This window comes from Rhinolophus ferrumequinum, chromosome X (assembly GCF_004115265.2).
Source record: "Rhinolophus ferrumequinum isolate MPI-CBG mRhiFer1 chromosome X, mRhiFer1_v1.p, whole genome shotgun sequence".
Taxonomy (NCBI): domain Eukaryota; kingdom Metazoa; phylum Chordata; class Mammalia; order Chiroptera; family Rhinolophidae; genus Rhinolophus; species Rhinolophus ferrumequinum.
In genome coordinates, this window is record NC_046284.1 from 95,321,876 (window position 1) to 95,338,336 (window position 16,461).

Consider the following 16,461-nt stretch of genomic DNA (forward strand, 5'->3'; position numbering starts at 1 on the left):
CTCCCCAGTTTTACATTCTAGTCCTTGGATGATACCTACCTCATGGGGTCGCACGGAGGACTTAAAGAAGCAATAGAAATGAATGGACCTCACGAAGTTTAGAGTGATGCACCATGCTAATTGTTTATTACTAGTTGGAGGAGGAGAGCAAGTTGATTTGCTTAACTACAATCATCCCAACTAGAAGTCAAAGATGGAAAGGTTCTGAGGGAACATGATTTGAAAACATGTACTGCACTCTTCTCCCCACTACTGTCATTCCCTTTTACAGATGAGCAAACTGAGGCTCAGGGAAGGAAACTGGCTTCTGCAGTCAAGACCAACCACACAGTTTGTAGAGGAGCTGGAACTTAATCCCAGGGCTCTTGCAATTGCATCCTACCAGAGAGGATGGCTATGAGTAGTTGAGGAAACTCGGTCCTTGCTTGACATTGATTTCATGGAATAGAACATCTATATCCTGAACAAATCAGGGGAAAGCAAAGGCTTCCATTACTGCTCCAAGCAACCTTTCTCAGATAGTCAAATGTCTTCATTTTGAGGAAAGAAACAATTAACTAGACAAGGCTGTGGGTCTTCAAAATATTCTAAATCACTGCTTTTCTAATTTTTGTGACTAAGACTCATATGAAGAAATATATTCTACTGTGACCTATTATTAGGGTCAAGATATTATTTATTGTCCCATCAAGACATTTTTGAGTGTGAAAAGGAGTGCAGTTGATAATAATGCTGGACAACAGTCAAAATGGGACTGTCTCATGCAAACTGGGGACACGCTACCACACATACACTATATAATTGAAATAAAAGTTGCACAAAGTAGTATTTATCTGTAATATGTGCAATGAACCCTGATACTTTCTATTCTGTTTCACTACAGAAATACTACTTGTGACCCATTAAATTTGGTCAAAAGTTTGAAACATAGTACTTTAGTTGATTGTTGGCACATATGAAGGACTTGGGACCGTGATGGAGAAGGGGAATGAGGGGTGTATAGTGAGATGAATGTCTGAGATACCCTGTAAACTTGTCCTATCTGACATATTCTCCCCCAAGGAAAACACTGGTAATAAACATTTCCTTCAATCGATTCCCCACGATTAGCAAAAGGTTGAGATCAGTCTTTCTGGATTCCTTTTTTTGCTTGGAATGGGCATCTTCTCTGTGTGTTCTCCCACCTCCTTTTCTTACCCTTGAGCTTTCATCTGTTCATCTGCCACTGATTTAGAGAAGTAAGGCTTCCAAGGAAGAGTGACTTATTTATAGTTTCTGGCCCTCTGTGTAGTTGTTCAGGGCCTGTGACTTGGAGTTGAAGTTGATGCTCTTGAAAAGCTGAATTATCTTCTCTGCTCTACTCCTTCAAACATGCACATTAATACACAGCTCCTAGACATCTCTCCTGTCTCAAAACTTTGCCAAGACATAACAGAGCAGGTCTTACCTGCCAGCCAGGCATGTGGGACTCACTCCTGGGCTTTTTCAATAGCCCACCATGTATTGGGACTTTCTAGCTATGAAGCCCTTGCGAATTTACTCAGGGAGGAGAAACGGGTTACCACTCTGCCCACCCTTCCCTGTGGTCCCCCCAAATGACTGAACATTCATGTGTGTTAGCAAGAGCCACAAGAATGTGAGAGACTCAGTAGTAATACTTCACAGCAATAAAATAACTTTCTGTAGGCTCCCATTTTGTAAAGATATTTAGGTCACGAATGCATATAGGGAACCACAGGGGTTTTCCTGCCTCAAAGGATAAACTGTGGTAATAGCTTGAGCCTGAAAGTCACTTTTTTCTAAGGCAAACTTTCTCATCTGATTGTCTGAATTCATGGACTGGACTTGACAACAATTTATTTTACTAGAGAGTATTGAGTATGTGGCTTTTCCTGGTGAATAATATATGATATGATATGATATGATATAATATAATATACCAGGGGTGCCAAAAAATGTACACATTTTAAGAGCTGTTATCTATGTATTACTTTTTGAAGTTGAATTGAATTTCTGTAGCAATGTGTGGTATGACATTCACTCAAAAGATGGCGTTAATTAAATGAATGCTAGCGTCACCATGTGACAGGCAGGACAAAGAAAATGGCAGAAGCACGGTTGTCGTTTGAGGAGCACGAGACCATTTTGAAGTGGTACTGGAAATTTGAGAATGTTATGGAAGTACAACGACAGTGGAGGCTTGAGTCTGCAACAGAACCTCCAAACGCCTAACAATTGCACGCATTTCGTGGTAAGTTTGAGACACATCGTGCTGTGTGTGACGTGCACAAGGGAAGAGCCGGGAGGCCTCGCACGGTAACAAGTCCTGCTTCTGCTGCTGTGGTGTTGGAACAGTTTACACGCTCGCCACAGAAGTCTACCAAACAATGTTTGCCATAATCAGAAGTGTCTGGACGCTGATGGTAACCACTTTGAGCACCTCTTGTAATTGCAGAAGTCAAATGGGACTTGTATTCATCTTCTGTTATCAGTATATATTGAGTATTACAATTTTAATACAGTTTGTTCCTTTCTTAAAATGTGTATACATTTTTTGGCACCCTCTGTATATATATTTCTAAACCATAAATCATGCAAGATGGTTTAGACAGAGGAATTTAAAAACACACAAAAAACTTTGGTAGCACTGAGATGCCTGACCATGCTTAATGCTTTTAAAAAATCTTAAAAAATGTATCAGATCAGATATAATAAGTTTGTCATATTTTAATATTTTTAATCAGCTCATTTATATGCATAGCAGTTTAAGGTAGTAGAAACCTAAAATATATATACACTGAATTAAATAGAACATGTGATTATGAGCCATAAAATGGCTTATAAAACAAACCACAGATAGTAGTAATTATTTTAACTAAATATTTTAAAATATATACATATGCCATTTAACCTTTATGGCAACCCTATGAGGCATGGCTGATTTGGGGTATTTGAGTTTTAGGGAGATTAAATATCTGTCTTAACTTGGTTCCCTAGAAGCAGAGCCTGTGACTTGATGGACTGCTATCAGGGAAAACCTGTAAGTAAGGGAGGGAAGCGAAAAAGAGCCATGCAAGAATAGTCTCAGGTAAAATCTGCACCACAAGATTCTCAGGAACATAAATCCTGTAGGATTTTCATGTAAGGTAACACCTATTTACAGCTAAGCAGCTCTATGAGCCTGCTTCCTGACAGTAGAATTCTGGGAGTTCAAAGGCCACTCCTTGTGCTGTTCCCCTCAGTCATGCTGGTGATATTTCTGCATATATAAATCATAAAGCAATTTGTGGGTCTCCTAATAGTCTTCTTGGTGTTCACTCCATTAGACAAGTGTTTATCTCATAGCCATAAACTCTTCTCTATCGTTTGAGAGGATCTGTGAGACACATCCTTAATCTCTTTAGAAGACCTTTGGTGGGACTGAAAGTACTCTGAGGCATCTCCTTAATTTAACAAAGGATTTGACAGTCATATTCTTGGTTTCATCTTTAGACTATGTTTTTCTGGCAGTGCCTAGATTTGATCTGTGTTTAGAAGCCATTCAAATGTCCTTTTCACTTGACTGCAGCTGCAGTGTAACCCTTTTAGCAAATCATTTGCTGGCACTAAGTCATCTGGCTCCCACAAATAAATACCCTGTGGCTTCTAATAGTGCAAAATACCTTTTTATAAAACATCCAAATCTCTCCAGTATTGTCACAGTTCAAATGTATATACTAAAACTGTACTGAATAGGATAAAACCATTCCAGACATATGAGCATAAGGACACGTGACTTACGTGTCATAAGGAACTTAAGGCAGAGTTTCCTTTCTTCCAACATTTATTAATTACCAATTCTGAATTGTATGCAAAACAGATAAGACACGGTTCTCACTCGTGAGCAATTTAGAGACATGATTGACTACATAGAATTTTTTTTTAATTAAGTCTAAACCGATGCTGTCTAATATGGTAGTTACTAGCCACATATGGCTATTTAAATTGACATTAATTAAAATTAAATGCAATAAAAACATTCAGTTCCTCAGTTGCACTGGCCATATTTCAAGTGCTTAATAACCCATATGGGTAGTGGCTACCCTATTGGACAGCACAGATATAGAAAATTTCCATCGTTGCAGAAAGTTTTGTTGAACAGCAATAATCTAGAAAAAACCCAAAAAGCTATAATGAAGATAAGCATTTATCCTTGTTTGAAATATATTTATCTCTCCTCTATCATATTAAAAAGAGTCAAGTATCAAGGAGCATTCTACATACTTCAGTAAATTTAACGAAGGACTCTAGCATGCTTCATAATAAAGAATGCTATAAAACTATGGTTCTTAATATTTTTTTTTTTGGGGGGTCACAGATCCTTATTAAAGTTTACTGAAAGTTAGAAACTTTTTCCCTAGGAAAGTGTATTCATGTACCAAATGGCATGTCTGATTGATTATAGGGTGTAATTAGAATCCACAAAGACCTTCCATTGATCCTCTAGGAGGTCAGGGATTCAGGTTAAAATCTCTACTGCAGAGTGAATTTTATTTTCCCATGGACTTTCAGTATAAAATTATTGATGCTGTTTATTATTAAATAGGACTTCTGATAATAAATTATACTTAGAATAATGACAATGAAGGTAAAACCAAACATTTCTGACAAACCATTAAGAATGCAGAGCTGTCTTCAAAATAAAAAATAAACCCAATGCTTTGAGCTAAAATTATAACACAGAACCAGCGAATCTGCCCATTTGGATTGCGTATCGCAATCAATAAAGAACTACAGTTTTAGCAAACTGGGTACGTTTTCCATTGGTCTCAATGTTTCCTCAGCCCCCGCCTACCTTACAGTGAGAAAACTTTAGGATAATGGAAGGAGCATTCTAGTAAGTAGCCTTCTAAAATCAAAATTCCTGATGTAATTTTAATACATCTAATAGATATTTCTTAAGAGTGAGTTTGATGTCTTAATGTTATCTACCTGGATAGTCAGGATGTAAGGGTAGGATTCAGTAGGCCAGGAAGACCCTTTTTAGAACTTAGGAAAAAGAGTGGATCTTTCTTTGAAAATCTGTTGAATTAGATGAAGTTTCTGTAAGAATAGTAGAATTATACATGGAATTGGCTCCAGGTACGGCTGAGGGACAGAGTCCTACATGGCAATGAGTTTCTGATTTCCAAGCCAACGTAGAATTTGTATTTGTGAGGAAGAAGCACTGAAGCATTCTTTCCAAAGACTGGTAATCCAAACCATATGAGCGCTGATTAATGGTTGTCATAAGAAAACCTCAGTTAACCAGAATTCTAAAGTGATGGCCTTTTGTAAACAAAGAAGAGCTTGTTAGCAAAACTCCCTCTCTCCTCTCCCCGTGGCCCCTTTGAATCTGTGGAAAACCTTTTCCCCCAGTATGTATGAATCTCCTTTGCTGCTTTAGTAAGCTTCAGTAAGTACAATCTGCTGAAAATAAGTTAGTCAGTCTGATCTTATTGTATCCTTCAGAATGTCTGTTTTGTAGATTGGTTATATTTTTTATAGAAGTTGATGTATTGGTTTAGGCTGAATATAAACTGGAAAATTTGGTGGAGGAGTGGCTAATACACATTTATTTTCTTTCCACTTTTATCTCTTATCAATAGTAGGCAGTAAATTTTCCATTCATTTGTGTATCAGTTGGATGCATTCAGCTGCAAGTAACAAACAATGCTACTCACAGTAACTTCAATTGAAAGGACGTTTATTCTTTACCTAATAAGAAGTATGGAGGCAAGATGGCTAAGGGTGATTCAGTAGTCCAGGGGTGTCCAAGCTGCGGCCCGCGGGCCAACTGCTGCCCACAATCCATTGTTAATTGGCCCGCAGCAAATTCCAAAAATATATTTCGTTTACTTAAATAAACCAGGTGAGGCAATACGTACTTCACCTCGAGTGAGTGGCCCGGCTGTTTGTGTATTTTACCGCATATGGCCCTTGGTGAAAAACGTTGAAAAAAGTTTGGACACTCCTGCAGTAGTCCAATAAGGTCATCGTAGACCCCAGGTTCTTTTCATCCTTCCACTCTACCATCCTCAGCTGAAAATCTTTAGTCCTGAGTCATTTTACCTTATGGTTGCAAAACGGTTGCTATAGCATTAGGTGTATTCATCCTTATACAATAACTTCCAAAGCAGGAAGGGAGAAAAGAAAGCAAAAGAATCTTCTTATGCAGTTCTCTCTTAAGAGGGAGAAAATCTTTCCCATAAACCCCACCACCCAAGCAGATTTCTTTTTACTTGTCATTGGCCAAACCTGGGTTTCATGACTACCCCTGGAACAATCTTTGGCAAAGGGGAATTTCTGAATTACAGTCGTCAAGGTTCATCTCTTGGGGGAAGGGTACATTGATGCTGAACACAACCTAGGGTCTTTTAGCAAGAAGAAAGGAGGATGGTTGCCCAGCAGGCAGGCAGCAGCTGCACACATGTCCTTCATCTTGCTTTTACCAGACCCACTCCTCCTCGGCATACTTTTTATTGCACTACTGAGGAGGCCTTTTGCACTTTGCTTATCCGTGCAAAGGAGAGCGACAGTGGGTTGGGATCTAAGTAGAGGTGTGTGGGCCAATGTAAGTGAGCTGCTAAAGAAGTTGCTAATCAGGGTAGCCTCCTCCAGGATTCTGAATTGAGATCTCCTGAAATGTCTGCCTTGAGGGCTCTGATTTTAAAGTCAAAGCTTTAGTGAGAATGCCTGGCTTTGGGTATGAGTGAGCTAGCCAAAGAAATGAAGAGAAGAGGTGCTTTACCTCTGCTAGGGAGGGTGCTACATTAGGGGCAGTCACGTGAACCATCTTTGTGTCCCCTTTTGGCTCGTTAGAAAGACTTTTCTCTGGTGTAACCTGGAGGTTTTATCTCTTTAGGCAAATATCTACCACTTTTCAAATGACGCTTTGAGTTGAGCTTGGGGTCTTGAGTTGAACTTGTGGTTTAACAACACATGTAGTTTACCCCTGAAACTCCTAGGGGCAATGAATAGCGTCAAGGCTTACTGTAGGAGTTATGTGTGTGCAAGTGAAAGAGGAAATGGAGAAAACTCAAATGCCAGAGAGTATAGAAGCCCAGTTTCTGACAGTTGGCCCTGCATTTGTTTGTGTGGCAGTCCCTTTAGATGTGTAGCAAGGCTTTGGGATGTGAAGACTTGCAATAATGTGGAAAGAATAATAAATAGTAGATACCACAACCCACTCTTTTTAGTCTTTAACAATTCAATGCTTTTTGCTAAAAATTTTAAAGTAACGATATGCTCAATGAAGAAAACTTGAAAAGCATAGAAAAAAGGAAAATTTTCACCCATTAATTCTTCTACTCCAGTGTGGATCTTGTCTATAAATTTGGTTTATGTGTACTTTATTGCACTGAAGTTTTACATTATAGTGTAGTGAAGTGTGCCAATCATTTCCTCTATGGGTTATGGTTTATATGTTTTGTTTAATAGTCTTCCTGTATCTCATGATCATGCAGATATTCTGCATTTTTTTCTCACATTTTTGGCTTTCTAATTTAGGTCTATAAACTGTCTGGAAATGATTTTTTGGTATGGTGTGAGATAAGACTCAAACTTAGTTTTTTTTTTAGATTTTTTCAGGGAAGGGGAACAGGACATTATTGGGGAACAGTGTGTACTTCCAGGACTTTTTTCCAAGTCAAGTTGTTGTCCTCTCAGTCTTAGTCGTGGAGGGTGCCGTTCAGCTTCAAGTTGTTGTCCTTTCAGTCTTAGTTGTGGAGGGCGCAGCTCAGCTCCAGGTCCAGTTGCCGTTGCTACTTGCAGGGGGCGCAGCCCACCATCCCTTGCGGGAGTCGAACCGGCAACCTTGTGGTTGAGAGGATGCACTCCAACCAACTGAGCCATCCAACCGGGAGCTCAGTGGCAGCTCAGCTCAAGGAGCCATGTTCAATCTTTTAGTTTCAGGGGGCGCTGCCCACCATCCCTTGCGGGCAGGGACTCGAGGAATCGAACTGGCAACCTTGTGGTTGAGAGCCTGCACTCCAACCAACAACTGAGCCATCCGGGAGGCAGCTCAGCTCAAGGTGCCGTGTTCAATCTTAGTTGCAGAGGACAGAGCCCACCATCCCTTGCCAGGAGTAGAGGAGTTGACCCGGCAACCTTGTGGTTGAGAGCCCACTGGCCCATGTGGGAATCGAACCGGCAGCCTTTGGAGTTAGGAGCATGGAGCTCCAACCGCCTGAGCCACCGGGCCGGCCCTCAAACTTAGTTTTTTAATATGCTTATCCAATTAATCCCCACATATTTATTGACACCCCCTACTGATTAGTAATTCTATTTGATCATATTCCAAATTTGACATATATAAGTCTCTGTGTGTATATATATACATATATATACACACACATGTACATACATGTACATACATGTATATATGTACAGTTTCATACTCCATCCTGTATATAGTTTGCAGTATCTGCTTTTTTTCTTAGGTGTATTTCATACACATTACCCATTCCAAACTTGATTAGTGGATACATAATAGCTTATTAAGATGAGATAATTTGTTTGCTTTTTCCCCTGTTGTCAGAAGTTTAATTTTCATTGTAATAAACAATAGGTGATGAATGTGTCTTAGAATGCTGATGTACAAGTAAAGTAGGGCTGTGCACCTGTCTCTCCAGTAGGTCTCAGTCACTTCCCTTCTCTATGGAAGGCCCTTCCCCAGGAGATTACACATCTCAAGTTATTTCTCACTGTGTAAATGTTGTGATGGTCGTGGAGATGCACCAACTAGACCTTCGTTCAGGAAGGACTGGTTGTCTCAACTGGAGGCAATGCTGTTCTCAGCCGTCAGCTTTCATCTCCTCCAGAAATTGCTTCAGCTGTTGATAGTGCTTCGCTCAAGTTCACATCCTTCCCAAGGTGGGCCATATCCAGTGACTGACTGAGGCAGAGATATACAGGTCCAGCCATTTCAGCCCAACATGTGAGGCTGTCATTGGGCTGACATCAGAGCTAGACTTCTCCGTCTGTCCAAACCTGCTTCAATCTTATCCCTTTCACAGGTGTTGATCCCTAATACACATCCTGTGCACTGAACTCCGTCTCAGAGGCTACTTCCCAGAGAACCCAACCCGTGATGGTTGTCTTCTTTGCTTAGAGCCAAGAAATAAGTCCAGAGCCTCTCACTGCCTACGTAAATTATATGCAGGCCAGGATGGCCTGGGGGAAGAGAGAAGTGCTCTTAATATGAGGCAGATCTCTTGACGCTTAGAAATGTGCCGAATGGAGTTGGAAAATCCATGAATTCTTTGACGAATTTTAGTTCAGCTCTGAATATGGAGAGAAAAGGGGACAGGGTGGGAGGGGCGGGACAGTAGAGTCTTTAACATTTCTAATATATCCAAAATGTATTTTGGAAACTAAGCTTCGAGTTATATGCATAATAAAGTTTATTTTCCATTATGAAAGTAATACATGTTTCTAGTAGAAAATTTAGAAGAGAAGGAAGACAAGCATCCATTTACCATAGACTCTTTTCTATGCATTATTTTGAATTTTATTGTTTTACATTGTTATGAATCACACCATTTATATAATTTTGTTATAGCATATTTTTCACTTAATGTTCTAACATAAAGCTTTTTCCATACTATTGTATCTTTTTATAAACATTATTCTTAATGGCTACATCATTTTATATCCAATAAATGCACTATAGTTTATTTAACCGTAACATTGACTATGTGGTCTGTTTATAGTCTTGCTATTATAAATGACATTGCAAAGACATCTTTGTGTATAAACATTTTTTTCTATATTTAATATTATTTCCTTGGGATAGATTCCCAGAAGTGGAATGACTGGATGAAGGGGTTTGAACATAGGCTTTTGATTCATGTTGCTAGATTGCTTTCCTGAAGTGTAATATAGGTTTCCATGTTTACTTTTTGATATGGAATAATGAAGATTTTGTGTAGTTTTGTGCCTGTCTGGGTGGCCGGAGACCAGGTGAAGAAACCTGGCGCAAAGCAGATCACAGAACTGTGCTTCTCTAGTTGGGAGGCCTTTTCCAAATGGACATGGCCCAGCCTTCATCACCTCTCCACTTTCAACTTCCATACTCACCATCTCTCATCAAGGATACAAGTGAAGCAGGGACATTACTCATTCGCTTATCCTGTATGGGCATTTGAATAACCTCATAATAGAGAGTGTCCTTCTCTGTATAGTTATAGGTCCCTGTAGGTAAATGTGTGACCAAGATGGTGCCAACTCAATGGTCAGTGATGAGTCTAGGAAATGTAGAGGGAAAGATCTCTAAATTTAAGAATACTGTTTTGAAGTTTGGGGCCTAGTACTGCTTCAAAGATTAAAGATCTACCACTTACTAAAATTCAATATTTAATATTTTAAAAATGATTCAGTTCCAACTTCAAAATAAGTTTAAATTTTAAAATTAAGTATGGAATTTCTCTCTGAGGCTGTGGCTTTTCAAGGGTAGCAAGACTCATCAAGCAATTTGACTTTAGCTTGTTGAGAGATTCTGAAAAAACATCCAGATTGTCGATTTTAGGCCTCATTTCCTACAAACATACCAAAGCAGCTTTATTTCTTTTGTCATTAAGACATTTGATTTGCCTCCTTACCCCCTACCCAAATTCATTTCACAGGGTGGACTGGTTTTTCAAGTACCATAAACACCCAGTTCTACTGGGTGTTCTTTGACTACTAGAGAAACTGGGCTGTGTCTGAGCCACACACCTTTTACTGCGTCTCCCCTGGCATGAGATTCATGTACATTGGCATCTTCTCAGAGTGAAGTTGACTTTCTCTCTATCCTGAGTCCAGAATTTCTGTTGGCACATGGTGATTCCCAAACAGTTTGAGGCTCGTTTTAATTGGCTCTGGCCATCTCGGTCCAGCCAGGTTCACTCTGAGAGGGCCCCTCCCCGTCCCTTCATGAATGGCCACAGAAGCTTTCACTCTTGGCTCTGCGTTCTAATAGCCCCTCTTGCATGGACTGTGCCAAAGCAATGCTTTGAAATATTCGTCCATATCATGTGGCTTTTCTTGCTGCAGTTTCTGTTCTTTTTTATTGTAGGATCTGGAGACTCACCGCTAGAAGACGATGAAGTCGGGTACTCACACACTAGATATAAAGGTGAATGCTTTGCTTGTGTGCTAATGAGGACCTGCTGACGCCAAGAGAACTTTCTTTTTTGCCCTGCAGAGCAGACTATAATAAAGTGACCAGACCACACATTTAAGTTCTAATTACCTGTCCGGAGAAAAATAGTTAAAATTAATATGCATATGCTCCCATTTAAAAAAAAAAAGATGAAAGAAAGAAAATAAGAGCATTTGGAAATCTTTGAAGTGCTGACCTTCAGCACCCCAGTGGTCATTTTATTTTCGTAAGTTTCTTTACTGTTCTTACTCTGCAAAGCCAAGTTCTACCTGATGAAAATGAAAATCAAGCCATGAGTCCTGCCTGATTCATACATTACAGCCAGAATCGTCCAGAGTAAACCACCCGAGGTCAAATCTGGATCCAGTGCTGCTAATGTACTGAGATGAATGGGGACCGAGAGAACTTGATTTTCATAAGCTCATTTCATTGTGCTCTTCCTGAGTCCAGGTTGGCTCCCAAAATGATGAGTCAAGTGTGTTGCGACATGAAACTTCATTTTAATGATAAAGCACTCCATCTCTACACATTTCCAGCAATCTACCCCCTAGCAGGTATAAAAAGCTTAATCAAGAAACTTCTATGTAGGCTCAGGTAAGTATGTCCACAAATATAATTATTGGTGAGTCATTTCACTGAAGCTTAGGAAGCCCTAGGAAAAGTGAAGGTAAATTTAGATTATTTCTCTCGGAATCTGGTTCCCATTACAGTGGAGAAATCATTTGAAGAAAATTGGTTAATAAAGTCCCACTGTGACATTTTGCCCAGGAAATTTGTCCACATTTTGACCAGAGGACACTGCTTCCTCTGTTGTGATATATCTGAGTTACAAGAGAACCAGGGTAGTGCTGCTCAGTCTTTGGTTGGAGACAGTCTTTCAGTTGTTTTCCACACAAGTGAACAATCTTTCTAATGTAATAACTGATGCCTATGTCCAGGTGTGTTTCCCACCATATTCCATATTTGTTTTTGATCTGTGAATGCAAATACTCATTCCTATCTACAACTCCTATATTCATTCTCTCAGGAATTAACTAGTCAAACAAAGCCCCAGTTTGTTAATTAGATGCTTGGGGTAAAGAGGTATTCTGATTGCTAACACTTCTTAATTAATTGAGGGTTTAAAAAATTTTTTTTTTCTTTGAGTCCCTTGTTGAAAAATTTTCAACACATGCATGCACATGTGATCCTTCACATGGACAGTAGGTGTTATCTAGTGCTCGCAAATTATTGTTGCCAGTATTCATCCTCACCCCACAGCACAGCAAGTGTGGAAGGCAGATCAGACGGCCAAAATATGTGCCTGCCCTAGAACTTACCCTGCATGTTTACAAATAAATACTTCTCCGGAAATCGTTTGCATTGTAATTTTTTTACTTGTAAAACTTAGAGGCAAACCATTGTTAATTAGGCGTTTAGCTGTAGATCCTCAGGCCCCCGCACAGTGCCTGGCACAGAATATGCATTTAAGTAAAAGAAAAAAAATGAAATTTAACCACATTTATTGTGTTCCCAGAATGTGGCAGACATTGCTTTTGGTTCTTTTACTTAGAATGCCATCGTCTTGTCACACTAATTGAGGGAAGGGGAAGCCCTGTAGAGATACGTCGTTATTTCTTATTTACAGATGAAGTGAGCACAGATTAGAGAGGGTAGCTGGCTTTCTCAGAGTCACACAACTAGCAAACATTATGTTTAGATCTGAAATCCAGATGTTTTAGCTCAATGTCCAGATTTTGCTAGTAGTTCCTCTGTAGTCTGCTAGAGGACACCCCGAGCACTCCAGTTAATTGGAATGCTTACCACGTTGGCTCAGGAGGATGAAAAACCTGTCCCGAATAATCAATTTTGATTTCTCCCTAAATAAACCCTGTCTTAATTGAAGCAGCATAAGAGCTTCCTTTCTCTAAACCTCTATGTTAAACGTTTTGCTAATTCACTTAAACTCATGGTGCTTGTATGCACTTCAAATTCAAGTCCCTCACTGACATTTTAATTACTATCACTGCAGGCCTGCTAAACTGTCAAAATGTGTTCTGAAGATTTGCCTTGGAAAGTAATCCGAAAGAAATTCCTTTTGTAAATAAATGAAAACAAGATTTTTTCCCACACATTGACAAGAGCACAACTTTTAGCTGTGCCCACAGCACTGCTAGGAGGATTTGAAGGGTCAGAATGTGGGGCAAAATCTGCTAATTTTATGTTGTATCAAAATACGTGAATTTGTGATACAAGTATTTGCAGCTCATTCTCTAATGTACCTGTTAGTCTTAAATATTTGCCTTCAGTACATTTGTGGAAAAGACCACCAGAATGTGTGTGCTAAGAGTTGCAGATATGCTGCCTCATATTAGTTTACTCTAAAATCGCCCCTCCTAAACTCATGCCAAAGTCCAGAAGCTGGGGGTGTGAGTGTTTTCAACATTTGGGTGAAAAACAAATGGAGAATTAGACAGTCTTCTAGTTTGTACATCGGTGGAATTGTGACCAGGACCCAGAATGCAAAGGGGATTTGCCCTCAGTGGAAGGGTTACAAGAGACGACTCAAAGTTATCGGTCAGAAGAAGGAGTGAGGAGGCGGGCATGGGTGAGAGAGGGGTAGGGGATTGGAGAGGAATAAGACAGAGTTTCAGTCATGCAACTTTAAAGCTAGATGGGACTTTAACATAGTTTAATCCACTCCTGTCTCTTGTAGACGAGGAATCAGGTGCCCTGAAAAGTTTAGTGAATTTTCCAGGGTTACTAGGAGTTAGAATGTGGGCCCAGGCCTCTTGACTCTGCCCAGTGCTGTAGCCACCGTACTGCACTTGCTCACTCCGTTGTCATCATCTCCCTCTGGGTCTCCCACATTCACTCCCACGTCATCACCCTTGCCCCACCTCTAAAGAGGACTTCCTTTTCTCTCTTCAGTCAAAGTTTCCACAGTTTGGCCTGTGAGATGGTGGGAAAAGATGCAGTAAAGGGGAATTGTCCGGAGAAGAAGAAGGCTAGAGATGGAGAAGCACAGAAGCATTGCAATCTAGAAGGGGAGCTGGGCAATCAGGAAAACTAAGGATAGAGAAGAGGGAAGTTAGGGAGAAGGGTGGGGCGGGGCTAGATCTTAAAGATAAAGAGGTAAAGTGACAGGTGGTTTTTAAGCGTTAACATCATGGACGTCCTCTGACGAATTATTAAAAAGTGCTTCTTTGAGATTAAAAACACCAAGTGCATTTGGGAGTTTCCTTGTAGGTGATCTTTCCTATTACAGTTGGAAAAGAAAGGCAGAAAGAGAGAGGAAGAAAGAAATATACCTCACTTCTAGGAGTCACAGAAGCTAGGAGGCTCCAAATCTCAGTTTTATTTGAGTGGTAGGAGGTATTTATGGACTTCTGATTATAGAAGCAGGAATATCCACAGCTTGGCACTGCTAAGAAGCATACCCCAAGGGCTTCTCCTTTATCTGTGATCTTGAAATCTAGTTTCATGGCCTACCTAGAGCCATCACCAAAGAAAGCACTAAAGCATTTCTATGTAGAAGAAAATAATGGAGACATATATGCTGTTTTGTACTGTACTTCAGGGTCCAGATTTTTCTCATTTAAAAATGTTAGCACAGACTATATGTGTACACAGACTATATGTGTAAATATCAGAGGAAGGAAACTTTGTTTAAGGAAGTCTGTAAGCCCGCTGTAGAGTAAGCTCTTATAGTCTCTATCCGCATGGTCGAGTTTAATCAGCTCTATGCTGAGGACGTCACTTTTACCCAGCAAGTACAGGGAATACTGCTTGAGTCCCAACTTTAGGACCCACTTGCAGCTGTCTGCAAAACACTATATCATGAAGTATTAGAGGAGACATGGCAACACAAAAGTGAAAAAGGCCATGCACCAGACCTGGACATGGCTGAGAAGCACTCAGAAACACATCCTCGGAAGAGACTTCCTGGCAGTCAAGCAGGGTGTGTCCTTCCTGGCCACATGGTGGCGCACGGACTCCATTCACTGACAGCTCAGGTGCGGGAGTGGAGTGCGGCCAGGCAGCTACAGGGAGAGGGCTCCTTCCTGTCCGTGGCACTGAGAGCTCAGCAGGCTTGAGGGAGCTTGTCACTGGTTCCCATCAATTGTGCAACGGCCGCTGTGGGAACTCCCACTGAGCTAATCCTGCCCTAATTTTATGGCTGTCAGCGAGCACCTACCAGAGGCACATAGGAGAGGTTCTGATTTATTAGTGTCATCCTAGCTATATTCCAGGCTAAAAGGAGACCAAAATCATGACACCCTGAACTTTGCCATTTGGGAAGGGTATCATTCTCATCCCTACATGGGGCATAACTGGGGACATCTGGAAGGGAGGGTTGCTTCTCTATGTGGAACAATTGTGACTTTAAGCCAAAATTATGTCCTGTGGCAAAAACTTGGAAACGGTAGCTTCACTCACATTAATTAAAATAGCATTATGAGTTTTTAGGGAGAATATGCATACAGACTAGGAAAAAATCTAAGTTAACCAAGTCCTAAACCACCCCCCCAACCATGTGTGGATGGTTGGAGTTAGGGTTCACAATGATATCAATTGCCCTCAAGAGAATTATGTATCTTGTTAAGGGAAATAATGAAAAGAACGAGTGTTTATTGAACATTTATTATGTGCTAGGTAATGGTATGCATTGTTTTTAACAGCCCTATGATATAGTTGTAGGTATCAACTCAGAGAGGTTAAGTAACTTGTCCAAGATCACACAGCTAGTCATGGAGAAAGGCAGATCCTGTTCATATATGTCTGTCACTTAATCCCACAATCATACCTTCCCTTCCCAGAGACACCTTAAAAGATATGGGGCACTGTTTAGATGTCCAAACTCTGGAATGCAGCCAGTCAGGGACTTCAAGAATGAGGAGACACATTTTCTGAAGATGTCATTTTCTATTTCCTTGTTTGTTTCTGCTACCTGTAGACACCCCGTGGTGCTCCCCAATCAAGGTGAAGTACGGAGATGTGTACTGCAGGGCCCCTCAAGGAGGATACTACAAAACAGCTCTGGGGACCAGGTGTGACATTCGCTGCAGGAAGGGCTATGAACTGCATGGCTCTTCCCAGCTGATCTGCCAGTCAAACAAACGGTGGTCCGACAAGGTCATCTGCAAACGTGAGTATCCCAGAGCCATGTTTGATCCTTGAGGCCAATCAGGGCCAAAGTTCTTTTGCTCTGAGATCAGGGCTTTTTCCTGAATGTCTTGTGGTCTTTGATGAGAAAAACTCTCCTTATGAGCAGAAGCCCGTGGGTTTCTAAGATGTGGGAATGAGATGACACCTTTCAG

At 40.6% G+C, this 16,461-nt stretch overlaps 1 protein-coding gene across 2 annotated transcripts in view; it reads left to right on the forward strand.

Moving 5' to 3' along the window:
- The window catches only part of SRPX (sushi repeat containing protein X-linked), an 89,626-nt gene that overhangs the window by 33,990 nt on the left and 39,175 nt on the right, over positions 1-16,461 (forward strand). Inside the window, exons 2-3 of one of the 2 annotated variants that reach the window (XM_033108994.1) lie at positions 11,075-11,134; positions 16,098-16,289. In XM_033108994.1, the coding sequence (XP_032964885.1) occupies positions 11,075-11,134; positions 16,098-16,289 (252 nt within the window). The remainder of the gene's footprint in view (positions 1-11,074; positions 11,135-16,097; positions 16,290-16,461) is intronic. The other variant, XM_033109003.1, reaches the window with a different exon arrangement.